This window comes from Macadamia integrifolia, chromosome 3, assembly GCF_013358625.1.
Source record: "Macadamia integrifolia cultivar HAES 741 chromosome 3, SCU_Mint_v3, whole genome shotgun sequence".
NCBI classification, from domain to species: Eukaryota; Viridiplantae; Streptophyta; class Magnoliopsida; order Proteales; family Proteaceae; genus Macadamia; species Macadamia integrifolia.
The window spans coordinates 2934521-2958965 of NC_056559.1; the positions used below are offsets into that span (position 1 = coordinate 2934521).

The following is a 24445-nucleotide window of genomic DNA, read 5'->3' on the forward strand; positions in this document are numbered from 1 at the left end:
AATAAAGGGATTTTGCCGAATCAGGGCAGCATCCACAGACTCCTATTGCCATGGGCTGCAAGGCTCAGATCGTTATTAAAAAAAAATAATCGTTGATTCTTACGGGCATCATTAAAACCATAGTAGCTTCTGAACCCTATAAGAGTAATGTAGGAGATTCAAAGTCGATATCTAGACCTAACTATTGTAGACATGAGAAATACAAAAAGGTATAAAGAGAGAGAGAGGGAGAGAGAAACAAAGACGAGTTACAAAGAGAGCATGAGGGAGATAGTTTATACCTTGTTAGTCAGTGTTTTATTTGCAGGGAGAGAAAAAAATGAGTTGCAATGCCTTTCATTTGTAGCCAAGCCTGCTTTGCGTAAGTCATAATGAAGTTGTTGCTATGGGCTAAGATACCTTAGAATCACAACCCAATAAAAGTGATTATTACATAACTAAATGGGTTTTATAGTAAGCTTGGAGTCACATGAGTCTAATATGAGATATTCAATTGAGATGATTTCACAAAAGAATCACTTTATGTTAAAAATAAAACACATATTACTTTGAATCTTTAATAAATTATGGTCATTAGCAGTCACACATGAATTAAATTTTATAATAACGAAATCGCGCAATCAAACACGCCCTAATTTCATGGAAAATAAAAATGTTTTTTGGTGGAAGAAAAAGTAAAACTCGTTCGTTATCGTGGCAAGGCTGAGAAAGTCGGACGAAAGCCTTCATTTGCTCTCTTTCTCGGATCTATTATCCGTGGCCGGTGGGGTAGGAGGTTTGGAGTTTGGACTTCCAAGAATCCCTTCATTCGTATTCATTATCGTCTAACAAGACACTCTCCCTCCCTCGAGAAACATGAGTAAAGGTCCGGGACTGTTCTCCGACATCGGCAAGAAAGCCAAAGGTGATTGTGATTTGCTATTTCTATTGAATTCCATGCTTCTTCTTCGATGTTTTTTAATCGAGAGGTTCATGCGCTGATTCGAGTTGCAGATCTGCTCACCAAGGACTTCAGCTGTGATCAGAAATTCACCGTCGCGACCTTCTCCGCAAACGGATTGGTATGATATAGAAACATCTTCTGATCTGTTTTGTTTTTGTTTCTTCTTCTAACATTTGCAATAGCCTTTACGCCTTCCATTCACGCCTTTCTGGATTGTGTTTCCGGTACACGTGAATTGTTTTTGCTGCAATAGCTCACGTGGGATGTTTACTGTCCTCTTATTCAACTGAATTATCTTTTCATATGTTTACCTTCGGTGATGTGATTTCTTATTGTGTCCCTCCCTCCGTTTTCGGTTTCCTCGATTGATTGTTGGTGTCCAGTTATTACTCAATTTTATTTGGTTGGTAATCCCTAGGTCAGGGTGTTATATTTTTCAACTTGCTGACGGAATACACATTTAAATTGTTTTCTTATAAAAACTCAAGCTGTCACTTAATCACTTAATTTTGTCAGCAAGGTATGAATTGCATCTGAATGAGGTTTCGTTTTCTGAGAAACAAATAAAACAGTCATTCTCCCAGCTTCCCAAATCAAAACGTGATTAATTTTGTTTTAACTGGAAATAAAAAAAATCAAATATTTATGTTTGTTTTCTAACAGTGTATGAGGGGCCATTGCAATGGTAAAAGGTTCAGGCTGCCAGGGCAAATGCCTGGGTTTGAGTCTTGTGGGTGGCCACTTTGTGCAAAAATGCCATAGGTGAGAACCGATTTCAAACTCAGCTCTCCTAGGACCTTGCATGGGCAGACCAGCACTGGTTATGGCCCTCTCTAACAGTAAACGAGGGAAGTCAGTTGAACCTTTGATCTGTGTTCATGTTCTGAATCAGTGCATATTTTGATAGAATGTACGCAAGTGTATCATTTTAAGATAACTGGCTACAATTGGCTGTCTTATCACATATTTTTTTTTTCTTCATCCTTTTTGCTCTTTTTGAATTGGTATGGACCTCGTGTGTCTTATATGATTATATGGTCTCTCTCTCTCTATATATATATATATATCATACTATTAAATAAAAGCACGAAGTGGCAAATCTTTCACTTGACATATTTGTCCTTTCTTCTTCATTATCTATTATTTTCATTCTTTTTTTATTTTCTTAAATTGCTGGTACCCTTTATATTATTATGTTTTTATAATACTTAAATATTATTTATCTCTCTCTCTCTCTCTCGATTCTACTCATTAACGACTTTTATTTTTTTACTAAAACTCTTTCTCTCCCTCCCACTCTCACACATTCCTCCCTTTCTTTTTTACTCACCTTCATCTCTCACATTCCCTTCTCTCTCTCTCTCTCTCTCTCTCTCTCTCAAAGCTCTTAAGCGTAGATCAATCAGGATCGTCTGGTATGAGTCTGACTCCTGATCCTAATCCACTACTCCATCGTGCATATTAAGTTTTTAAAGATCGTATGATCTAGAGTTCATTGCTCATTTAATTGTTTATTCCATCTCTGAATTTATGATGCTAATCTTAAACTACAATGTTCATAATCTTATTATAATTGGTACTGACTACTAAGATCAGAAAGAAGATTGGGGATTTGTTTCTCTGTGATAATTTATAGAACAGGTGCCATTCTATCTCCCCACTCATCTTTTATGTTCAGTTTTTTATTTTTTATTATTATTTTTTTAATTGAATGTATTACATCCCAAAGTTTTTGTGTTAATGTTAAAGTTCCTTATGGTACTTTCCCACTCATCGAGAAGAAGTGTACGTCTGTATCTATGTCCCCCTATGTTTCTTTGTGTGTTTTTTTTTTTTTTTTTAACTTTTGGTTGCTCATATGCAAGACCTTGGCCTGTGCGTTATCTGTGGTTTTCAATCAATTAGTTTGTAGTCTTGTGATGTTCATTATTTTGATTTATGAGAACAATGTACTGTGCAACTTTTTCACATCCAGCCATCCAGGCTGCTAAACCTTTAATGATTCTGCCCTGCTTCTCATCTGTAGACCCATTAACTTCTTGTCTTAAATTATTTTGTAAGAGAGTTGAAGGGAGAGAGAGAGAAATAAGGGCAAAATCTTGTAATGAGATAAATAAGGACACAATCTTCTTGTCTTTTTTTTTTTTATTGTGTATTACATCCCAAAGTTAATGGGCAACTGATTGATAATTCGTAGGATTAAAGAAGGAGAGGCGTTGAGCGGTTGAGAATTTGATGAGCTGGAATAATTAGAAGGAAAACTGTTTCCTTCCTTTCCTTGTATCCCTTATAGGAAGCATTCCTAAATCCATTGGCAATATCAGTAGCCTTGCATACTTTGAAGCAGATAACAACAATCTCTGGAGAAATTGTGGTAGAGTTGTCTCAATGTATTAACCTCACCCTTCTGAATTTAGCATTTAATGGGTTTATAGGAACAATTTCTCCAGAGCTTGGAAAACTTATTTTCTTGCAGGAATTAATTGTTGCTGGTAATAATCTGTTTGGAGAAATCCCAAGGTCCATTATTGGGTGCAGGAATCTTAACAAGCTCGATCTAAGTAACAACAGATTCAAAGGCACCATACCAGAAGACATCTGCAATGCACCTAGATTGCAATTCCAGCTTCTGAGCCAGAACTCATTAAGGGGTGAGATACCTCATGAGATTGGCAATTGTGCAAAACTGCTTGAGTTGGAAGTGGGCAGTAACTCTCTGGTTGGCGCTATCCCTATTAAGATCGGGCGGATCAAGAATTTGCAGATCCACCTTATTTTCTGGTAAGCAACTATAACTCTAAGGAACTTTGCATTCCTTCTTAGGGATTTAAATCTTGAGAATCCGATTGGTATAGATTTCCAATGATACCATCTGGATCGGTTTCCACCAATACCATCTGCATCCTTTGATTTTGCAAAGCGAATCTCACATAGGTTTCCTATCTGTTGGTGCTAATACCTACTCCTCCCCACCCCCACCCACTCTTTGATGCTGATGATAACATTAAGGATGAGAAAAACAATGCAAAGTTAAACCTTATGTGTTTCCTTTCAATTGGTGCTAATCTTTGATTTTTTTTTTTGTTGGGTTGTCGGGTCATGGGTCTTTTATCAAGTTTATCTATAAATCTTCTTCCATTCTAACCCATAAGGAAAACAAGATAGTTTCTATCTCTGCACTAGTATAAGGCTTAAGTTTTTCAACCTCAACATCTTCCTTCCGCTTGCTCTTCAAGTTCTCATAACATGTGGAAAGAATCCTCCACCTGGGTTTGTATGTCCTCCATTACCATAACTTTGTCACCCATAACTTGTAGTCCAGTAATCATGTTTTCATAATATGCTTGTTTGTAAGCATTTAGTGTTGTAGGGTTTTGGTCATTGCTGTGCTTTTGTTAGGGTTTTGGTCATTGCCCTAACTTTGTTAGGGTTTTGTTTCTCTTGGAAAATATTGTTAGCGTTTTGCTAATTGGAGCAACTTTGTTAGGGTTATGTTTCACTTGAAAAATAAATATTGTTAGGGTTTTGGTTTCAGTTTTTCTTCCTTTCCGTAATGATCCATTCCCATCCAAACTACAGTTGGCTCTATTTGGAAAAAGTTGGAAACTGATTATGACCTGACCATTTTAAGTATTTGTCTCTGCATCTGATTTGGGTCACAAGGTGGATGTTACTGGGCAATATCTGTTGTTCTTTTATGGGTACAACAATTGTCAAATATCTATAAATGTGCCACTGCTGATTCTCATATTGAGGAACATGCACTTAAAGGGTAAGTGCATAGTTGACAATGTGACATGATTGTGGTCGTTGTCTATTTAATACAGCTTGTTACAATGGTTAGTTATTAAAGGATAAAATACAATCAATATGAGTTTAGACAATTCTCTCTCTCACTCTCTCCAACATATAGCCACACGTGCATTTGCACGTGTAATTTTGCTAGTGTGTATATATATATATATATATATGTGTGTGTGTGTGTGTGTGCGTGCACGTGTGCATACTTGTGGCAGGTAGGTTTTAGTTTTCTCTCCTCCATGTCATTGAGTGAAAAAAGAAAAAGAAAAGTGATTCTTTTAAGTCACTGGACTACCGTGAGTTCATTGTCCCATGTCTGGCTTCATGTACACAACAAAGAAAATCAAGGAAAGAAGTGTCCTTGTTACATAGGTGTCCAATATTCTCTAGTTTATCAGGAACCCAATATCTGTAATTTTACAATTTACTAAATTATTTATAACTTTGATCGTTTTAGTTGTACACTCTGAAAAAACCTCCAGAGAAGAATTTAAGAATCCGTCTGCACCAGCACATTTGATAAAAGGATTTGTGCATGTTATCACTGGTCATACACAAATAGCTATAATTGTTTCCATTTATTGTGAGGTTTGCATTGGTGAATGAACAAAGCCAATGATGATGTGCATCAATATGGAAAGTTCAGGTATTTTTTTAATGAAATACATTAGTTAATCAAGATTAACATTTTTAGTTAATTTAATTAATAGTAATTAACAGGTAAGCATTGCATATGTATTCCCGCTTGAAAAGAAATATATAAGGGTTGTTATGGCTATTATACCAATTATGTTATTTTATCCTATAATTTTCTAAATTGATTAAAGGAAATTAATTTCTCTCAAACATTTAGTGTCCCACTTCCAAGGCAAAATTTTCATAGAAGAAATCTTATTAACTTGGCTTGATAACTTATTTGCTTGACTGTGTCAATATACATGATTTTTTTTTTAATTTAATTAAAAAAAATCCCCATTTCCACGTGTTGCAAAGAACTTAGTGGGAGTCAACATTCTGCTATTGCTCTATTCTGTTTGATATAGAAGCATATGCTAGCGTAGCCTGGTTGTTCATGTGAATTTTGTAATAAATTATGTAACACAGAAATATTGCTAATATGAATAGCTAAATTATCTTCCCGCACAATGAATTCCTTGACATAGTAGTCATAATGCTATATAGCTGTATGCATTCTTGGTTGGATCTTTTGGTAACAACTTGGGAACCTAGAAGGATCCCTGAACAATTCATTCCTGTTACACTAATTACAGACGGAATTCTCTGAATCTGGCTAAGGTGGTTAACAGCATGATCATATATGCTCTGTGACAGTGGTATTACAGAATCATTATTGCATGATTAAAGGTGGGTGATTTTTAGATAACTATAATGCTGGATGTTAATTTAAAGTAATGCTTCATGGTTTAATGGAAACCAAAGACCTGAGTATAATGCAACTGATTTTGAATTATTTTTGTGTTAGTGGTCCTTATCACTACAGTATATATGGGTAAAAGGTAAATTTACTTGTAAAAGGCAAACTTACACCAAAGATGTGCCACACCACCACCCTATTTGCCCTGTTGGATTGAAGCTGAACAATATTTTGTTGTCCATATTTCATTCTTCTGTTGGCCTATGATGAGTGGCCAAGTCTCATGACCATAATGCATACTACTAAAGTAAATTTAGTCTTACAAAGCAAATCTACACCAAAATGGTTAGCATCCTTAATCCTCATTGGTGGAGGACCTAACCTGGGAGGGGGTAATCAGTGGTCTATGGGATCAATATCAGCCAAGAAGAATGTGAGTTAATGATGTATTTATATTTGGGTTTTTCTGATTGACCCCTATTCAGATGAACTTTGGCTACTGTAACCTGCTTTTTTGTACCGTTCATTTTTCCACCACAACACCTCAAATCAAAGGCCAATGGTGGTCATTTGGCTGAAGGGTTGAAGATCTCACCGGAAACTAGGAAGATTGCTTGAATGTCCATGAAATCTCAAAAAATAACTACAAAGCAAAGAAAAAGAACTACACAATGATGAAAAACCTTAAAACAACGTAAATTCCAAATCTCAGCCCTCTAAAACCTTAAGCCAAAAACATTTGATGCAACAGAAAAACAGCCTTCCATCTCAGTGTTTCACATTCAAGTAACTGTGCATGCTTAGGAAATCATTGCCCATTTCAAGATTGGAAGGCATCTAACTGCTGCCATTCAAGATAAGCGTCTCGGCTTACTACTTGAAAATTGCATTATAGCCAGCCAAGCCACTGTGAAAAAAGATGAGATAGTTGTGGGCTGTAACCCCTTCTATTATTAGTTAGTTGGTTTTAAGGGACAGAATGGAAGATATTAATTAGGTGGTTTTATGGGGACAGAAACGGAAGATTTCTAAGTATTAGACCTTTGAAATAATGACTTCGACCAGCATTATTTACAGAACTATCCAATCTTTGACAATAATGGGTCTTACTACTCAAATAATGAGAATAAAGTGATGTGGTTGTTTAGCTTCCACCCTTTTTTCCCAACCCCCCTTTCTCTTGGATCTTCCTTTGTTTTTCCGTGTTTTCATCAGGCACCTTGAGAATAACATCACACAAAAAATGTCTTGGGAACATACATATGAATTATGATGAGAGACGAGCAATCTCTGATAAGTGTTTGTTTTTCTTTTTTCTTTTCAACAACCCCAAAATATTTAAAAACAGATAAAAACTCTGAACTATCTTTCAACTAATACACCCATGCTAAACAGGAATGATCGTCCACAAGGTGACAAAATAAGAAAACCTAACCTATTTTTGACACAAGGACCTGATGCAGATACAGTTGCACTTGCCTGGGTGAACCAACAAGACTGACTTTGGTAATCAAGAGCCAAGAAGAACCGGTCCAGCCCAGGGTTTTGGTCCAACAAGGATTATAAGTGATTTATTTAGGAGTTTATTTATTGTCTTTTATTTTATGTCTTTATTTCCAAAGAAGTAGGAACATAGGAGTGTTAGTAGGAGTTACTTGGTTTGTGTGGTTTCCTTTTGAATTAGTTTCTTATTAGGGACTGTCTTCTTATTAGGTTGGTTTCTATTTCAGTTGATTTCCTTTTATGTCTTTTATTTTCCTACACCAATAGGGAATTCAGATTTGAAGTTGAATGAAGGATTGTTTGAGCTCTACGTGAGTATGTTAGTGTGTGTTTCCCCTCTTTTCCCCTCTGTTACTTTGATTCTTTCCCTCCCCTCTCGGCTTCCCATCAACTTGGTAACAAAGCCGAAGGATCCTCTCCTTCGTTCTCTTTTCCTTCCCATCTTCTTCCCATTCTTTGTTCTGGTTTTTGCCGATACTAAGAACAACCATTAAGAAAAAATGTTATTTGTAAACAACTGAGTGAGAGAGAGAGAGAGAGAGAGAGAGAGAGAGAGAGAGAGAGAGAGAATCAACTCCTCCCTTCTCCAACCGAAACCCCAACCCACCCTGCCCAACCCACCCTGTGACTCTTCAATCGAGCCCCTTCCTCCTAGGCTTCCGCCAGCAAAAACCCAAACCTGCTGAAACCCCAACCCCACCCTTGTGACTTTCAATTGGAACCTTCTCCTCGTCCTATGGTTTCGACAGTAGCGACCAAACAGAAATAAAAAAAGAAAAGAAAAGGGAAGCAGCCGAAGAGAAAGAAGAAGTAGAAGAAGAGATTAAGTAGCAGAGAACAATAGACAAATTTTTACGTATCTGGTTCTCTCGGTGTTCCGTCTTCCCGCCGCAGGTCGCCTTACCAATCGGAGAGGCAGCTCCCTTCCAAGAAGTCATCAATCCCTCACTTCCTCTGTTGCAGCCTAGTTTCTTCCTACTGATTTCTTATTCGTTGATTTCCACGGTAGAGCAGACCTCTTTCCTTTTTTCGGTATTAGAACCCCACACCCATGATTCCTATTTACTCTAAGTATTTTGGTTTCCCATATTGCCCTTGCCTTTCCTCTTTACGATAGTCTGTCCTATTTGCTATCTTGCTTCCAATTCTACCCTTATCGCATTCTTTGTGCATAGCTTGTGTTTCTAAATGCATTTCCTTATATTTACCATTTTGCCACTCATTAAGGGATCTCAATTTAATTACTAGTTTGCCACTATAATCATAAATTTCCATATATTTATTGTTCCGCCATTACCTGTGACTATTCTTTGCTTATCTTCACCATGGTAGCCAACCATGAAGTTGTCTAGCAACTCAACTCCTACAAGGGACAAACTTATGCCAAAATTGATGCCCTCACTACCGTTGTCACTTCCATTCAGACAAAGTGATAGAATCTATAAAAGTTTCTATTGATCGATTGGTGGCAATAGATAGGGGGTGCAAGAGGTAAGCTTTAGCGAGCCTGTGAGAGGTTCAAAACGAGCATTTTCTATACATAAATATACCAAAATTAGAAGCCTTTTTCATGTTCTCTGGGGAATGAGTCCCATTCAATCCGGGGATTGTTCCAACACCACTCACAAGATCTGTCACTACCACTACCACTACCACCAATACATCATACACCACCACCACATCCACCACCATATAGAATTGGTCGATATGATGATGGAGTAGAATGAGTAGCAAAACTGGATGTCCTTCATTTTTATGGAGATAACAATCCAGAGCTGTATCTTGACTGGATTCACAGTTAGAGACATTCTTCAGATGGTACGGATTCACTGTGGCCCAAAAGGTCTTATTTGCATAAGCTAAATTGAAAGGCACAGATTGAGTTTGGTGGTTCAAGCAATAGCAACATAACCGAACCCGAGTGATGCAGATTCGTACCCATGGACCGATCCATACCCATCTAGGTTTCCATATGATGATGAGTCCAATCTATATTTGGTTATTTGGTCTAGTAGGATTTTAGGAAATCTTATTTATTGGGGAATATTATATAATCTTTTATTTCAAGTAGGATAAGTAGGGAGATATTAGTTTCTTAGTTTATTTTAGTTTCTTAGATTTAGTTTCCTATTTAGAGTTGGTTTCTAGTTTTAGCAGTTTTATTTCATTTAAATACATGTGTAACAAACGATTGAAAACAGATTGAGAAGATGAATTGAATTTAAATGTTTGAGAGCCTTAGGGTTGTGGGTGATTCCCCTTCCCCCCTTTCTTTATGCAATTTCTCCCTCCTTGGTTGGAGATGGAGACATACTTGCTTCCGACTTCCCCCTTCACTGCTTGGATGCCATCGATTCCCTGCTGGTGCTAGTCTCCATCTTCAAGGAGAGAGACTTCCCCCTTATGTCGGTAATCCAAATCCCACCCCGATAATCCTTTTCTAATGTACTTTTTTTTCTTTTCTGATTTTCCAACTTTGCCCCTTTCTTTACCTTTTATTTTCCTTATCCTTATTTTCCACTTGCTTCCAATTATACCCTTCCCACATGTGTTATGTTTACTTTGTGTTGCTAATTGAATATCTTCTAATTACCATTGTGGCCCTTAGTTAAATGTCTCCATTTTATTACCATTTGGCCATTCCTCTTTAAAGTTCCATTTATTTCAATATTGCCATTCTTTATGCACATCATGGTGGTTGATCGATACACTTTACTCCTTTCGATTAGAGATGATCTCTATACCCTACAAGAAAAACTTTCTAGTCTCCATTTAAGTGTTTGAGAGATTGCTGGTAGTAATAACACCTTCTATGAGAAATTTTCAAACATTGTAGAATCCTTAGAAAGTGGATCAAATATGGAAACACATGTGGACCAATTAATAACGGTAACAGAGGACAAGAAGATTTTGGATCAAGTAGTGATGGACATCAGTGCAGTGACAGTTGGTCACCATCATCAATTTGTTCTCCCCCATCATTTTCTGGAATTGAATGCACCTTCAAAGGTTCACATCTTGGATTTTGTTGGCATGGCAAACAAGGAGCAGTGCACGGTGCACCCTGCTCGTGAGCTTTTATTGTTACCCTTCTGCAAAACTCATGGACGAGTTTTTCTCAACACCGAGGGGAATTGATGCAGATTCGTACCCATGGACCGATTCATACCCATCTGGGTTTTCAGACGAAGATGTGTTTAATTCATATTTGGTTATTTGGTCTAGTAGGATTTTAGGAAATCTTATTTATTTGGGAATATTATGTAATCTTTTATCTCAAGTAGGATACGTAGGGAGATATTAGTTTCTTAGATTGAGTTACTTTCTTATTTAGAGTTGGTTTCTAGTTTTAGCAGTTTTATTTCATTTAAATATATGTGTAACCAACGATTGAAAACAGATTGAAAAGATGAATTGAGTTTAAATGTTTGAGAGCCTTAGGGCTGCGGGTGATTCCCCTTCCCCCCTTTCTTTATGCGATTTCTCCCTCCTTGGTTGGATTTGTGCAATGTCTGATTGTGTGATCCCATTCCTTTCCCTTCTATTCTAGTTCTTCTCTTCTTCCCTAAGGCCATCCATCAACTAGGCATTGGATTAGTCGCTACTTGGGCTGAAATGCATGAAGTCATGAACCGAAGATTCTTACCTCCTGATTACAAGCAGCGCATGCACCTTGGGTTTGCACAATTGAAATAGGACAATCTGACCATTGAAGAGTATGTTGCTAGATTTTATTATTTTGCTATTGACTTTTGAGTGAGATGAAGAAGTATTGGTGGCATGATTTTGCAATGGTTTGTACCCTCAAATTAGTGTTGCCCTTGCATCTAGTCGACTGCTTACAATGGAAGATGTCGTAGAAATAGCGGTTGAGGAAAGTCTAAAACGCCCATATAATCGGAGGCCATTCACAAATACTTTTCCTAGGGGTCTTAGTTCTATTCAGCGACAATCATCTCCCCAAGAAAAATCATTCAACAAACCACAAGCTAGTACTTCATCTATGGCATCTTCACGACTTAGCTGGCCGTATTCTCCATCTTGACATGCTTCTGTCATGTCTTCACGGCCTACTTGTCCGTACTCTCCCCCTCGACGCGGTTCAGATAGACCTTCTGAGGCAACAAAGTTTACAGTTCGGTGCTACTCTGCAATGGATCCAGACATATCAGTGCTCAATGTCCCAGCCGTTTGGTTACTTTTCTTGATAAGGATTCTCCTATACCTTATAGTCCCGAAGAGCAACTTGGTTCTGAAACTGTTGATTTAAGGGAAGAGCGTGCATCATGTGAAGTCCATGACACTCCCAATGATGAGGATCCACATCCTTTTTGTGTTATTTGTCATGTGTTGACCACTCAGAAAGTCACTGAAGATGAATATTGGTTCCGTAGTAGTATTTTCCAGACCTGTGTGAAGTGCAATGACCAATTCTTAACCTTGACCATTGATGGAGGTAGTTGCACTAATGTTGTCTTTGAGGATGTTGTTCGTAAGCTGGGATTGTAGACAGGGCCACATCTAAATCCTTAAAAAGTTTCTTGGTGAACAACGCTAGTCTCAATATCACATATAAGTGTTTAGTCACATATTTCATTGGTGGAGTTAAGGATACAACCCAATGTGACGTCCTCCCTCTGAAGGCGTGCCATTTCCTTCTTGGTCGGCCGTGGTTATTTGACAAGAAAGTTTAGCATTGTGGCTATGCTAGCACTTATGCTTTCAAGCACGACAACAAGGCTCTGAAGTTTCATCATGCCAAAGATCTACCTGAAATTAAGCTCAAGAAGATGGTGGGATTGTTCCTCATTCATTGTATTCTGTCAGATGCTCTACTTGGTCCTTTTTCTTACTTGATGGAGTCGGGTTCTTTTTAGAGGACGAGAGTTGATACAGATACAACTGCACTTGCCTGGTTGAACCAACAAGACCGACTTTGGAAACTAAGAGCCAAGAAGAAGCGGTCCAGCCTAAGGTTTTGGTCCAACAAGGGTTGGAAAGGAGTTTTTTATTGTATTTAATTTTTATTTTCTTTATTTCCAAAGAAGTAGGAATGTAGGAGTGTTAGTAGGAGTTAGTCGGTTTGTGTGGTTTCCTTTTGAATTAGTTTCTTATTAGCAATGTTCAAGGTATCGGGGTTCGACCCTTGGGGAGACCAAAATTTCGGTCGAAATCTGGAAAATTTGGAGGAAACCAAGAAATTTTTTTCGATTTAGTGGAAACTTAGGTTTCGACCCCCAAACAATGTTTTTTTTGTTTGCCTTTTTTTTGTGTACATCCTATTTTGGACATTTCAAACACATTTACATCAGTAGTTTCATAGAAAAAATACATTAAGTCATACTTGTGTGGTGAACCAAAGGTTCGGCAATCATTACGCTGAGTTGTTGACTGAAATATGTTGTAGGTAAATGCATTTTCAAAAAAAGAAAAAAAATTTAACATGCAAGAAAAAAAAATTTGGCCACCATGAATGCGTAGATCGAGTCCTAAGTAACATATAAAAAATTTACATAATTCTACTCTATTTATAAAAGTATATTCTATAAAAAAATAATTTTTGGGGAAGTTGGGACTTACCTTTTTGGTCAAAGCTGCCTTTCTTATGTAGATGAAGCAAGAACCACCCTTAGATTTAACTTTGTTAGGCAAAAAATGGAAATCTCCATTGTTTCCCCAAGTTTCCCACTCATAGGAGAAAAATCTAAGAAGAGAGGGTCAAATTCAGCTAAAGAAGGCTTGGGTTTCTTTTCAAACTAACTTATATAGAACCTGGTAGGGTTGAACCAGTTGGTTTGGTTGAAATTTCCCATGTTTCGGTTGAAACATGTCGAAACATGGTTGAAACCTGTGACTTTTAAAAGTCACAGGACATCATTTCGACCCTTGGGGATGCGGTCGAAGGTTTCGAAATTTTGCAGGTGAACCATGACCACATTTTAGTCGAAATGTGGGAATTTTGGTCAATATTGGTCGAAACCGGTGACTTTTAAAGTCACATGGTATTTGGTATCAGAGTCCTGGGATACCGTGGAAATGTGGGAAATTTCGACGGTATCGGTGGAAACCTTGAACCATGCTTATTAGGGCATGTCTTCTTATTAGGTTAGTTTCTATTTCAGTTGATTTCCTTTGTCTTTTATTTTCATATAAATTGCTTGTAACCAATAGGGAATTCAGATTTGAAGTTGAATGAAGGATTGGTTGAGCTCCACGTGAGTGTGTTAGTATGTGTAACCCCTCTTTTCCCCCCTGTTAGGCTGTTGCTTTGATTCTTCCCCTCCCCTTTTGGCTTCCCATCAGGACCCCAAATATCAAAATGAACTAATGAAAATAAAGACCGACTTCTAGACACATTACGAGTAAAAAAGGATGACCGATGATGCTTCCCGAGTTCATAGGCTTCACACTCAAGGAGAGCACAGATTCACAACTAGGTACTATATTTTGAAGCTTGGATGGAGATAGATACCCTAGTCGAAAATGCCATTGGAGAGGAGAAAGGACATCCGTTGTAGTAGCAGCAGCATTAGAGTGCAATGTAATTCAGGTAGTAGAGTCCACCTTGCTCAAGCCCCCTCCCCCCCTCCCCCCACTCCAACCAATTGTCCTTGTTTAGAGATCCTAAAAATCACAATAAGAAGTATGAAAGGTGACAAACAGTTAAGAGATTTAGTAAGTTGACTGGCAGATAACGGACTTAACGTTAACTATGGTAGACGAAGAATAGATGACAAGATCATGGATATAATAGGGGAAGCCGTACCATCACCAGTTGCATGGGTAGAAGATCCATTAGCAAGAATTACAGATGAGTAAGGAACAATTGACAATAAAGAAAATAATTCTAACTTACCAGTCATATCGGTAGAGGTACTAAAAAGTGTATCAATCTCAACATGCTTGGTCCTATCATACTGAATGGGGTTGTGAGCAATGTTGATGGCTGCCTTGTTATCACAATATAGATGCATAAGACCTTCAACATTAATTCAGAGATCACTTAGTAGGCTCTCAAGCCAAACCAACTCACAAATCCCTTGGGCCATTGCGCAATACTCAGATTCAGCACTAGACCGTGATACCACAGATTGTTTCTTGCTACGCCAAGCAACAAGGTTCCCTCCAATGAAAGTACAATACCCAGAGGTAGATCGCTGATCATCGATAGATCCAACCCAATCAGCATCAGTAAAGGCTTCAATCTTCAAGTGCCCTTGATTAGAATACAAAATACCCTATCCAGGAGCGGATTTTAAGTATTGTAGGATCTAGTGCACAACATCAAGGTGAGGTGTCCTGGGACCATGAAGAAAACAACTGACAATACCCACATCATAAGCAATATCGGGCTTGGTGTGGGACAAGTAGTTTAGACGGCTAACAAGTCTCTAGTACTGCTCTTTATCAATTAGTCACCCATTGCATTGCTCAGCTGATGATCGACCTCCATAGGGGCATCAACAGGCTTGCACCCAACCATACTTGTCTCACTTAGGAGATCCACAACATACTTCCTTTGGGAAAGGAAAATAACTCTATTAGATCTAGCCACTTCAATCCCAAGGAAATACTAAAGAGGTCCTAGGTCCTGAGTCTCGAACTCTGTTGCTAGTAAGGCCTTAAGGTGGGAGATCTCCTCATCATTGTTACCAGTAATAACAATATTGTCAACATAGACAATTAGAGCGGTGACCTGGTTACTTTTCGCCTTTGTGAACAAGGTGTGATCAATTTGACTTTGTCTATATCCAAAGTGTATCATAGCTTTCATAAACCGGTCAAACCATGCCCTAGGAGACTGCTTGAGGCCGTACAACGACTTCTTCAACTTGCAGATACGTTCGGCACTGGAAGGAGTGGCAAAGCCAGAAAGAACATCCATATAAATTTCCTCTTTAAGATCTCCATTTAAGAATGCATTCTTGGCATCTAGCAATGCCCTGATAGAGTTCATCTTTGCAATTGGAGCAAAGGTTTCCTGGTAATCAATCCCATAGGTTTGGGTAAAGCCCTTAGCCACCAAGCATGCCTTGTATCGCTCAACTGTCCATCAGCCTTTTGCTTGACCGTAAACACCCACTTACACCCAACTAATTTCTTTCCCTAAGGAGGAAAAACAAGTTCCTAGGTACCATTTTTATCCAATGCTAGCATTTATTCAACCATTGCAGCTTTCCAGTTCAGATCATTTATGACTTCCTTCCAACCCTATGGAGTAGACACAGAAGGCAATGAAGAAACAAAGGCCTTATAGGAGGGAGATAAAGATGTATAGGAAACAAAATTAGAGATGGGATGCTTGGTACAGGATTGGACTCCTTTCTAACAACGATAGGAAGATCATCCACTATAGGAGCAAAGGTATAATATCAAGTATGGGAGACTCTGAAGAAGTAAGAGGTACAATATTGTATGAGGAAGCATTACCTGATACTGGTGGATCCGATGGAGGTGCTTCAGAAAGGTATGGCTGGTTACCAGTGGTGTCTTGCTCCTTGGATCTTCGAGTGTAAGTGATCACATCTCTTACAGGTTGATCTGGTGGCTCCCCTTGAGCGGGAGGCATACCCTGAATAGGAGATGTATCAATAACAAAAGGAGTCTCTTTCTTAAGACTCTCCCCCTGAAGAGGTGACGTGAAATACTCCTCAGACTCATAAAAAGTGGCATCCATGGTGATATACAAGCGGCGAGTAAGAGGGTGGTAACATTTATACCCCTTTTGAGAAGCCGAGTAACCAAGGAAAACACACTTTAAAGCCCAATGATCAAGCTTAGACCTTGAAGGAGAGGAATTATGGGCAAAACAGTCACACCCAAATACCCAAGGAGGAAGACTATAAACAATTGTAGAATCAGGGAGAAAAGAAATAGGGGCTTAAAGTTAAGTACACTAGAGGGCACCCGGTCAATAAGGTGGGCAGCAATAAGAACGACATCGCCCTAGAGATATTTAGGAACACCAGTAGCAAACATTAGAGCCCGAGCAACGTCAATGAGATGATGATTCTTGTGCTCTGGAATCCCATTTTGTTCAAGGGTCCTAACTCAAGAAGTTTGGGAGAGAATGCCCTGAGAATCAAGGTATTCCTAAAACTCTCTATCTATATACTCAGTGCCATTGTCACTACGAAGGACTTGTACAGTGGCATCAAACTGGGTACGAAGCATGACATAGAAAGATTTAAAACAGGAGAAGGCACCGTACTTATTATGCAATAGATATACCCATGGCAGACGAGTACAATTAACAATAAAAGTAATAAACCAACGAAAGCCATTCCTATCAATTGTCTGAGAAGGACTCCAAAGATTTGAATGAATTATAGAAAAATGAATCACTTTTATTTTCAGTAGGAAAGTAAGAGGTGTGTATATGTTTAGCAAACTCACATGCAACACACTTAAGTTGGTCCAAACCACAATGTTTAACTAAAGTAGGAAACATGCGACGTAAAATATGAAAAGAATGCTGTCCCAAACGATGGTGCCATTGGTGAAGTTGAGAGAGAGAGAGAGAGAGTTGTCAGAACGGAGAGTATCCGCGGCCACAGGAGGAGGCATAGCCGATTGAGAATTCAAGTAGTAGAGCCTATGAAGGACTTGATCATACTTAATCGTTGCACCCGTCACCAGATCCTAAAAAAGGCAGTGGGTAAAAAAGTGAATAGAACAATTCAACTCCTTAGTTAAGCGATAGATGGAAACAAGGTTAGCATATAATTTAGGGACATGCAACATAGATGGAAAATAAATTGTAGAGGTACAGGAAATAGAACCTTTACAGAAATGGGGAACAAGGAATTGTCAGCCACACGTACCTTATCCCAACTGGAACAAGGAATATAGGTATGGAAGACCTTAGAGCTACTTGTCATGTGATTAGTGGCACTCGAATCAAGTAACCATAAAGGAGAATAAGATGATGAAACAAGGAAATTACATGTTTAAGCAAGGTTGGACATTGGAAGAGTAGGAGAGTGCCTAAATGTGTCATTAGTTACTTGAGGGAGCCATTTGATATGGAGAGAACGATGCAATAATGGAGGCACTGTCAACTAACTCAAACAGGTGGGTTTGGGTTCTTGTTTTCCAGTTTTGCTATTACGCCCACCCTTGGGATGACCATGAAGCTTCCAACATGTTTTCTTGGTATAGTGAGGGCGATCACAATAATCACACTGAACAATTTTCCGAGGAGGGGTAGAACTCTTAGATGGGGTGTTTGCAGTTGGAGTAGCCAATAGTGCAGACCAAACAGAAGCTGTAGAGGGTAGCATAATAGAGTGACGATGATCCTTAGATAGAACCAAGTTATATGCCTAGAGAAGAGTCGAAAAAGTCTCACGACCCAATATCTATACCTTGATCTGATCATATTTGAGGTTGGGACCTGTTAGAAAGTTGTATACCCATTCTATTTCACGCTCCGTCTGAAGCGTACCAACATCGGTAGGGCAGACCATAGAGACTGGATGATAGAAATCTAGTTGTAGCCAGAGTCTGCATAAGGTGGAATAATACACAAAAAGAGACGGCCTTTCTAAGTGCTGGAACGAACAGTACGGTGAATCTCATAGATTTGGGCATAGTTCTTTCCTTGAGAATAGGTTTGCCTCACTGCATCCTAGAGATCCTTAGCAGAGTTGAACAAGACAAAGCTTGGACTAATAGCGAGGTCCATAGAATTTATCAGAAAGGACATAATAATGTCATCATTGGCTAACCAGATTGTAGCGGCGGTAGGATCAGTCGGTTGAGGAGTCTCTCCAGTGAGAATACAAGAGTTTTTCCCACGAATAGTAAGAAGAAATGCACAAGACCACGTGAGGTAGTTTTGACCATTAAGTTTGATGGGTCCAAGATGAAGAGTGGTCCGAGTACTTGAACGGCGTCCATTAGGGGCCTCAACAGGTACCACAACATCCTTAGCATCATTACTTACAATAGTCATAGCTTAAAGGTGAGAGAAAGCACACGTGGAAAGAGATCACGACAGCAATAGGCGTAGGCACAAGCATGTGTAGGCATGTACAACACAGGTAGGCGCAGGAAAGCATGCAGCCGCAACAGGCGATGGCTGCAGCAAGTAGGCGTAGTGCAGTCAGGTGATGGCAGCGACAATGGTGAGAGGTGCAACAGCAGGCCACATCTAGTGGCGTAATATCGGTGATAGGCGGCAGTAGGCAGCGACAGCAGGTGGTGGTAGGCGGCAGTAGTGATGAGAGGTGCAGCAGCAGTGGTAGGCGACGACGAGGCACAACCAGCAGTAGGGTGTGAGGAAGAGCAGACAGTGGCAAGGTGCAGGAAGTTTCAGTGACAACGGATGTAGGCTCCAAGGGAAGGAGCGGTGAGTTAGGGTTAGGTTTGTATAGAACGAGGTGTAGTCTACCATGTTAGACTAGGAGGCAAGGGCCCCCAGGGGCGGAGAAGAAAGCCAATAAAATGAAAAAGAACTTTTAGGGTTTTTTTTTGCTCTGATACCAAGTTGAGAATTAGAGATTCAGAGAATAATTTGACTTGTTAATAATGACAGAGGTTTTTCTTATTTATAAGAAGACTACAATAAATCAAATAAGGGAAGTAGGGTAATGCTGACTAAGCATCCCTATCTACAAGATACGCTGACTAAGCGTCCCTGTCTTTAAGATTTACAACGGTACATAGTAAATGATAATGCTTAACCAAGGTAAGAATAAAACTAACTACGGTTATGTTGACATCAACTCCTTTGACTTGATAGGGTCAAAGAAGAAGCTACGGGTTGCCTTGATAAGATCCTCATGAATGATATCCCAACATGATGTGAAGAAACCATATTAAACCCATCAGGACCGGGAGAGTTATTGGATTTAAAAGAGTGGATATCCGATAAGATTTTTTCAGTAGAGGGAATAGCTTGGAGTGGGGCCAAAGATGAGAAGGGATGATTTTTTGAGGAGGAGATGGGGATAAGGAGGAGAAGGGGTGGTGGGTGGGTGGATTGAAGAGATTAGAGAAGAAATTTACAGCCTCCTCCGATTTGATGTATTAGGGAAGAGATGGTGGAACTATCCTTGATTACAAGGCTAAGAATGGAGTTGGCATTGGATCGAGCTTTGAGGGAGCGATGTAAGTAAGCAGAGTTGGAGTCACCAAGCTCAAGCCATTTGATCCTAGATTTTTGCTTGAGAAAGCTTTCCTCTTGAGCTATCAAGGAGGAGAGCTCAGTGGAAGGGAGCTTCTCATCATTGGCAAGGAATAGGGTTATAAACATCCATTTGAACTTCGGACTGGATGACTTCCAGCTTATCTTTGCGGGAAGAAACTAGAGAAGAGATGTTTCCGAAGGAGTTGGAATTCTAGAATTTAAGAGCAGCTTTGACATTTTTGAGCTACTTGGAGAAGGTGAAAGGGGGGATGAGAAGGTGTGGACCAGCAGAGCTCAAGCAAATCTCTCTAAAGGAAGAAAATCTTGATTGGGGGGGGTGGGGGGACTATATATCAAAAGAATTTGAAGGGTTTAGGCCCAAAAGAGATAAAAGGCTGGATGTGGAGAGCTGGGGATATGATTTGAGATGCCTGGGAGATCAAAAGAAGCGTGGGAGGAGAGAAAGGTAGAGTCAGGCCTTGTTTACGAGAGCTCTTTCCAACTTACATGCAACTCTATCAGAGCCGCTTCTACAGTTATGCCAGGTAAACTTGACTCGAGACCACCTTAAATCATTCATTGCGATGTCATCGAGGCAGTCATTAAACTTGGCTCCATAACTTAGTGAACCTTTGTCAATGTTATTCAATTATCCTTTTTGTTTTACTTTCCTACTGAGATTTTGCTAATCATGATACTCGGCTTGTCTTTCTATTCTTTGTTCCCCAAAAGTTTGGTTATCGACCCATCTTTGTGGATTTTCTTCTTGTTCTAATTTTCAATGTCTAGTTGCATGTTTGTAGTCTATATTAACTGAGGGGAGCAACTAAATCCTGTTTTATTTTTCAGGCCCTTACATCAACTGCAGTGAAAAAGGGTGGACTGTCTACAGGGGATGTGGCCACACAATTTAAATACAAGAATGCTCTCATTGATATAAAATTTGACACAGAATCAAATGTGCGTTTTCTTTATTCCTTTCTTTTACTTGTCGTCACAATAAAGAAAATGTAACTTCTTGTTTTTTAATTTGGAGCTCATGCTTTATCTCTAATATTGACAGGTTTCAACAACCATTACTTTCGCAGAGATTCTGCCATCCACGAAGACCATTACTTCATTCAAACTGCCTGATTACAACTCAGGAAAGGTAATGAGGTTGTTGTCTTAAACTGTCCACAATTTTGTAACAGAACTCTCAACAATAGCTGTATTCTGTTGATTTCTGATGCAGCTTGAGGTGCAGTACTTCCATGAGCATGCAACCTTTACTACAGCTGTTGCCCCGAACCAGTCCCTAATAATTGATCTTTCAGCCACTGTTGGCACTCCTACCTTCGCTTTTGGTGCAGAGGCAGGTTATGAGGCTAAGTCGGGTAGTTTTACCAAGTATAATGCAGGCTTTAGCGTGACACAGCCTGACTCCAATTTTTCAATGATTTTGTGAGTCACTGAGCCCCTAGGTCTCAGACAGAAATGACAAGGGAGGACCACATTGCCTTCTAACACATACTTCCACTTTTTTTCTTTCTTTGCCAGGTCTGACAAGGGAGACACACTGAAGGCATCATACGTTTACCATCTGGATCAGATGAAGCGGAGTGCTGGGGTGGCAGATATCACCCGAAGGTTTTCCCTGAACGAGAACACATTCACTGTTGGAGGATCATATGCTGTTGATCCTCAGACAGTCATAAAGGCAAGGCTCAATAACCATGGGAAACTTGGGGCCCTCCTTCAGCATGAGCTCAAACCCAAGTCGGTCCTTTCAGTCTCTGGTGAGTTTGATACCAAGACTTTGGACAATAATCCTAGGTTTGGGTTGTCCCTTGCTCTGAAGCCTTGAGTGGCCTGTTGATTTGTTCTGATGGTATTCTCAATGCTTCTTGATTTTGTTAGTGCCTTAGTGCTTGTTTGGAAGGGATAGGGGAATAAATAGTTGCAAATATAAATTCTATTTTTCTCCCGATGTTTCCACTGGCTGTGGATTTATCAATCGGATGCTTTGGCCCTATTTCTGTTTTATATTTTTAAAGCAGTCAGTTTTGATATGGATTCATCTGTAAAATCATTTTTATCTTTTTGGTTGTCTTTTATTTTGATACCATTGCCATCAGGACCTTAATTCAATTGAATATTTCACCAGCCCATCCAAAATTATTGGAGGCAGGTTGATCAGGCCTGATTAGACAATTTTATTCAGTCTGTTATTTATGCCTGCATTTGAAACTATACGAGATTTATCTAAACTATCTTAATATGTATGCAAGCTTCTCAGAGACCTTTGTTTACCATCACCTGCTTGGATTGTGTTGGGCCATGATCTCTGGTTGACGTCAGGGTTCTACAAGTTGGGATGCCTTAGCTTTCAGGTCTTAATATTGATTAATGAATTTTATTCCAGCTGAAAGGTCCTTACGTTGTCTGTGTTCCTTGCACACATGGATCGCTGAAATGCTGCGTTTAGATATTGTAGGTAATGTTGTGGGTATTAGCTCACAGATCGGGCTATAAAGATTGACTGCTCCTCGTGGTATTCTGGATTCTATTCTTAGTGCATTACTTATTGCAAGCATGTATTTGGGACTGAAAGGGGGTAAAAGGAGATTGAAGAGCTTCGTTTTCAACAGCATTCACAACGCAAGAGTACAATACTACATTGCATGTAGTCCTCCGGAAATCGAAGTGGAAATTTTCTTCAAGTCATGACTAATGACCCATGACATAGCAGCAGATTGAATTTTTGGAAAGAAGCAGCAAGTACTGGTTTTACATGACGAAAGCCTGTTAAGGGTGCAATCTGAAACATTGCAGCAGTCGGAGCAACAGATATCCTGGTAAATTCTTTGTTTATGCTGTTTAGACATGGACTTATGGGCGCCGGCGTAGTGTCACCCTGATTTTCAGTGCCAAGAAACAGAGAAATCTGGAATGGTAGGCCAGTCATCAATGGTGATACAAGCTCACCCAGTCTTGCAGCTCCAATTATATCTGTATTGAACTGAAACAGCTATTATGATCAAGCCACTAGATTTATACCCGAGCTTTGATACCATCTGTTGGGATTCAGGTAGAACTCACTTTTAAAAGCTAGCAACTAGGGAGAGTGTCGAAGTCCTTATAATCCTTCACATTAAACTATTCACATCTGATGCGGAATTGTTGTTTTTATGTTCGTGTTCGCATGACCCCAATAATTTATTGGGTCTTCCTCGTGATGTGAGAAACAAAGAGTGGAGAGAAGAAAAGGGAAGAAGAGACGGTGCTTTCTTTTGTGATCTTAATGTGTGGGTAGCGGTGTGATCACATCTTTTTAAGAGAAGGGAAGATACTGTGGCTTCTCCTATATTTGTCACATAGACATAGGTTATAAAGATGAGTACGGTATTCTTTTGATCCACTTGTTTTGTGAGTTATTTTATCATTCAAGAATAGTTATTATTTTTTATGCTTGTTAGTTTTTATTAACTAAAGAGAAGATTTGTAATCTTATTATTAGTTATAGTGGAATGTTTTCCGTGAATAAGTCCCTTGAGATTTCATTTCACCTTATGAGTGTTTTCCACGTAAAATTTGATATGTTCTATAGGGGTTGGATTGATTTATTTCTTTGTGGTATTATTTTGAACGGACTTGATTATCGTCGATTTTCTCCATTAACTTGCACATAGGTGAGAAACAACTTATTTTTCTCAACAAAATATAATTATATAATAATATATGGGATAACAGGAAAGTAGAGCCATAATGTTAAAGAAAACTATCGTTTCACATGCCAGCTGATTTTACGCAATCGGATTCACAACTTTACAAGTAGAAAATATGTTAGAAGATGATGCTCGCTGCGATGCTTGGGATCCAAGGATCATAAACTCGGAATTCAGGGGTCTTGCTGATTTCAATCTGGATGGAATCGGATCGGAACTGTTTAAAGTCGATTAGATTAAACCCTGGAATTGATTCCTCAGATCTGAAAACCCAACGATTCTATTTTCGAACTCTCGAAATCAGTCGCTCTGGAATGTCTAGGATAAAGTTCGATCATAGGCAATTTCGATCCAGCAGGTTTCGATTTTTGAAAGAGTGATGGGAACCACTCAGCCAAAACCGATGTGCCCCATTATGGATCCATCAGAATAAACGAGCAATCGGCTACTATAAATCACTGATCATAGTGGTATCCCCACATTTACATTATTATTTTCGTTTAATCTGAGGATAGAGGAGGCAGTGGTGGGCTAGCTGGGGGGGAGTGACTCAAAAGGAGAAGCACCTTCAAAGACATGGATTGGCAGGTTTTGGATTAGAAGGTTAGGTATTGGTTTTAACTTGTACCACTCCCTCTTAATGTGGAGGAGACAGGCACTACTAAAAGTCTCATAATTAAATCATATTCATGTGTGATGAGTGGTGAGGAGGTGTAAAAAAAAAAAAAAAAAAATATATATATATATATATATAAAGGGAGGAAAAGGAGGTGAAGATGTGGATGAGCATTTCCGTCGTGGGATTATATTTGTTTGTTTGTTTGTTTCTACGATATGTGAATATGTTAGACGTTAGGTCAGACGAGAAGTGTCTTCCTTGTAAGGACTTAGATAATGTCCCATTGCCATCGGCCAATATGCCATACATAACATGCCATGTTTAATTACCTCTTACATGTTTGAATATGGATAGAAAGAGATGG

The 24445-nt window shown here is 39.1% G+C and overlaps 1 protein-coding gene across 1 annotated transcript; it reads left to right on the forward strand.

The window, feature by feature from the left end:
* Nucleotides 1-667: 667 nt before the first annotated feature.
* Nucleotides 668-22019, forward strand: LOC122073743 (mitochondrial outer membrane protein porin 2-like). Its single transcript, XM_042638367.1, has 6 exons — nt 668-904; nt 994-1061; nt 20605-20715; nt 20819-20905; nt 20990-21198; nt 21295-22019. Exons 1-6 carry the CDS (start codon nt 856-858, stop codon nt 21599-21601), a joined length of 831 nt encoding a protein of 276 aa, XP_042494301.1. The 5' UTR covers nt 668-855; the 3' UTR covers nt 21602-22019.
* Nucleotides 22020-24445: the final 2426 nt, after the last annotated feature.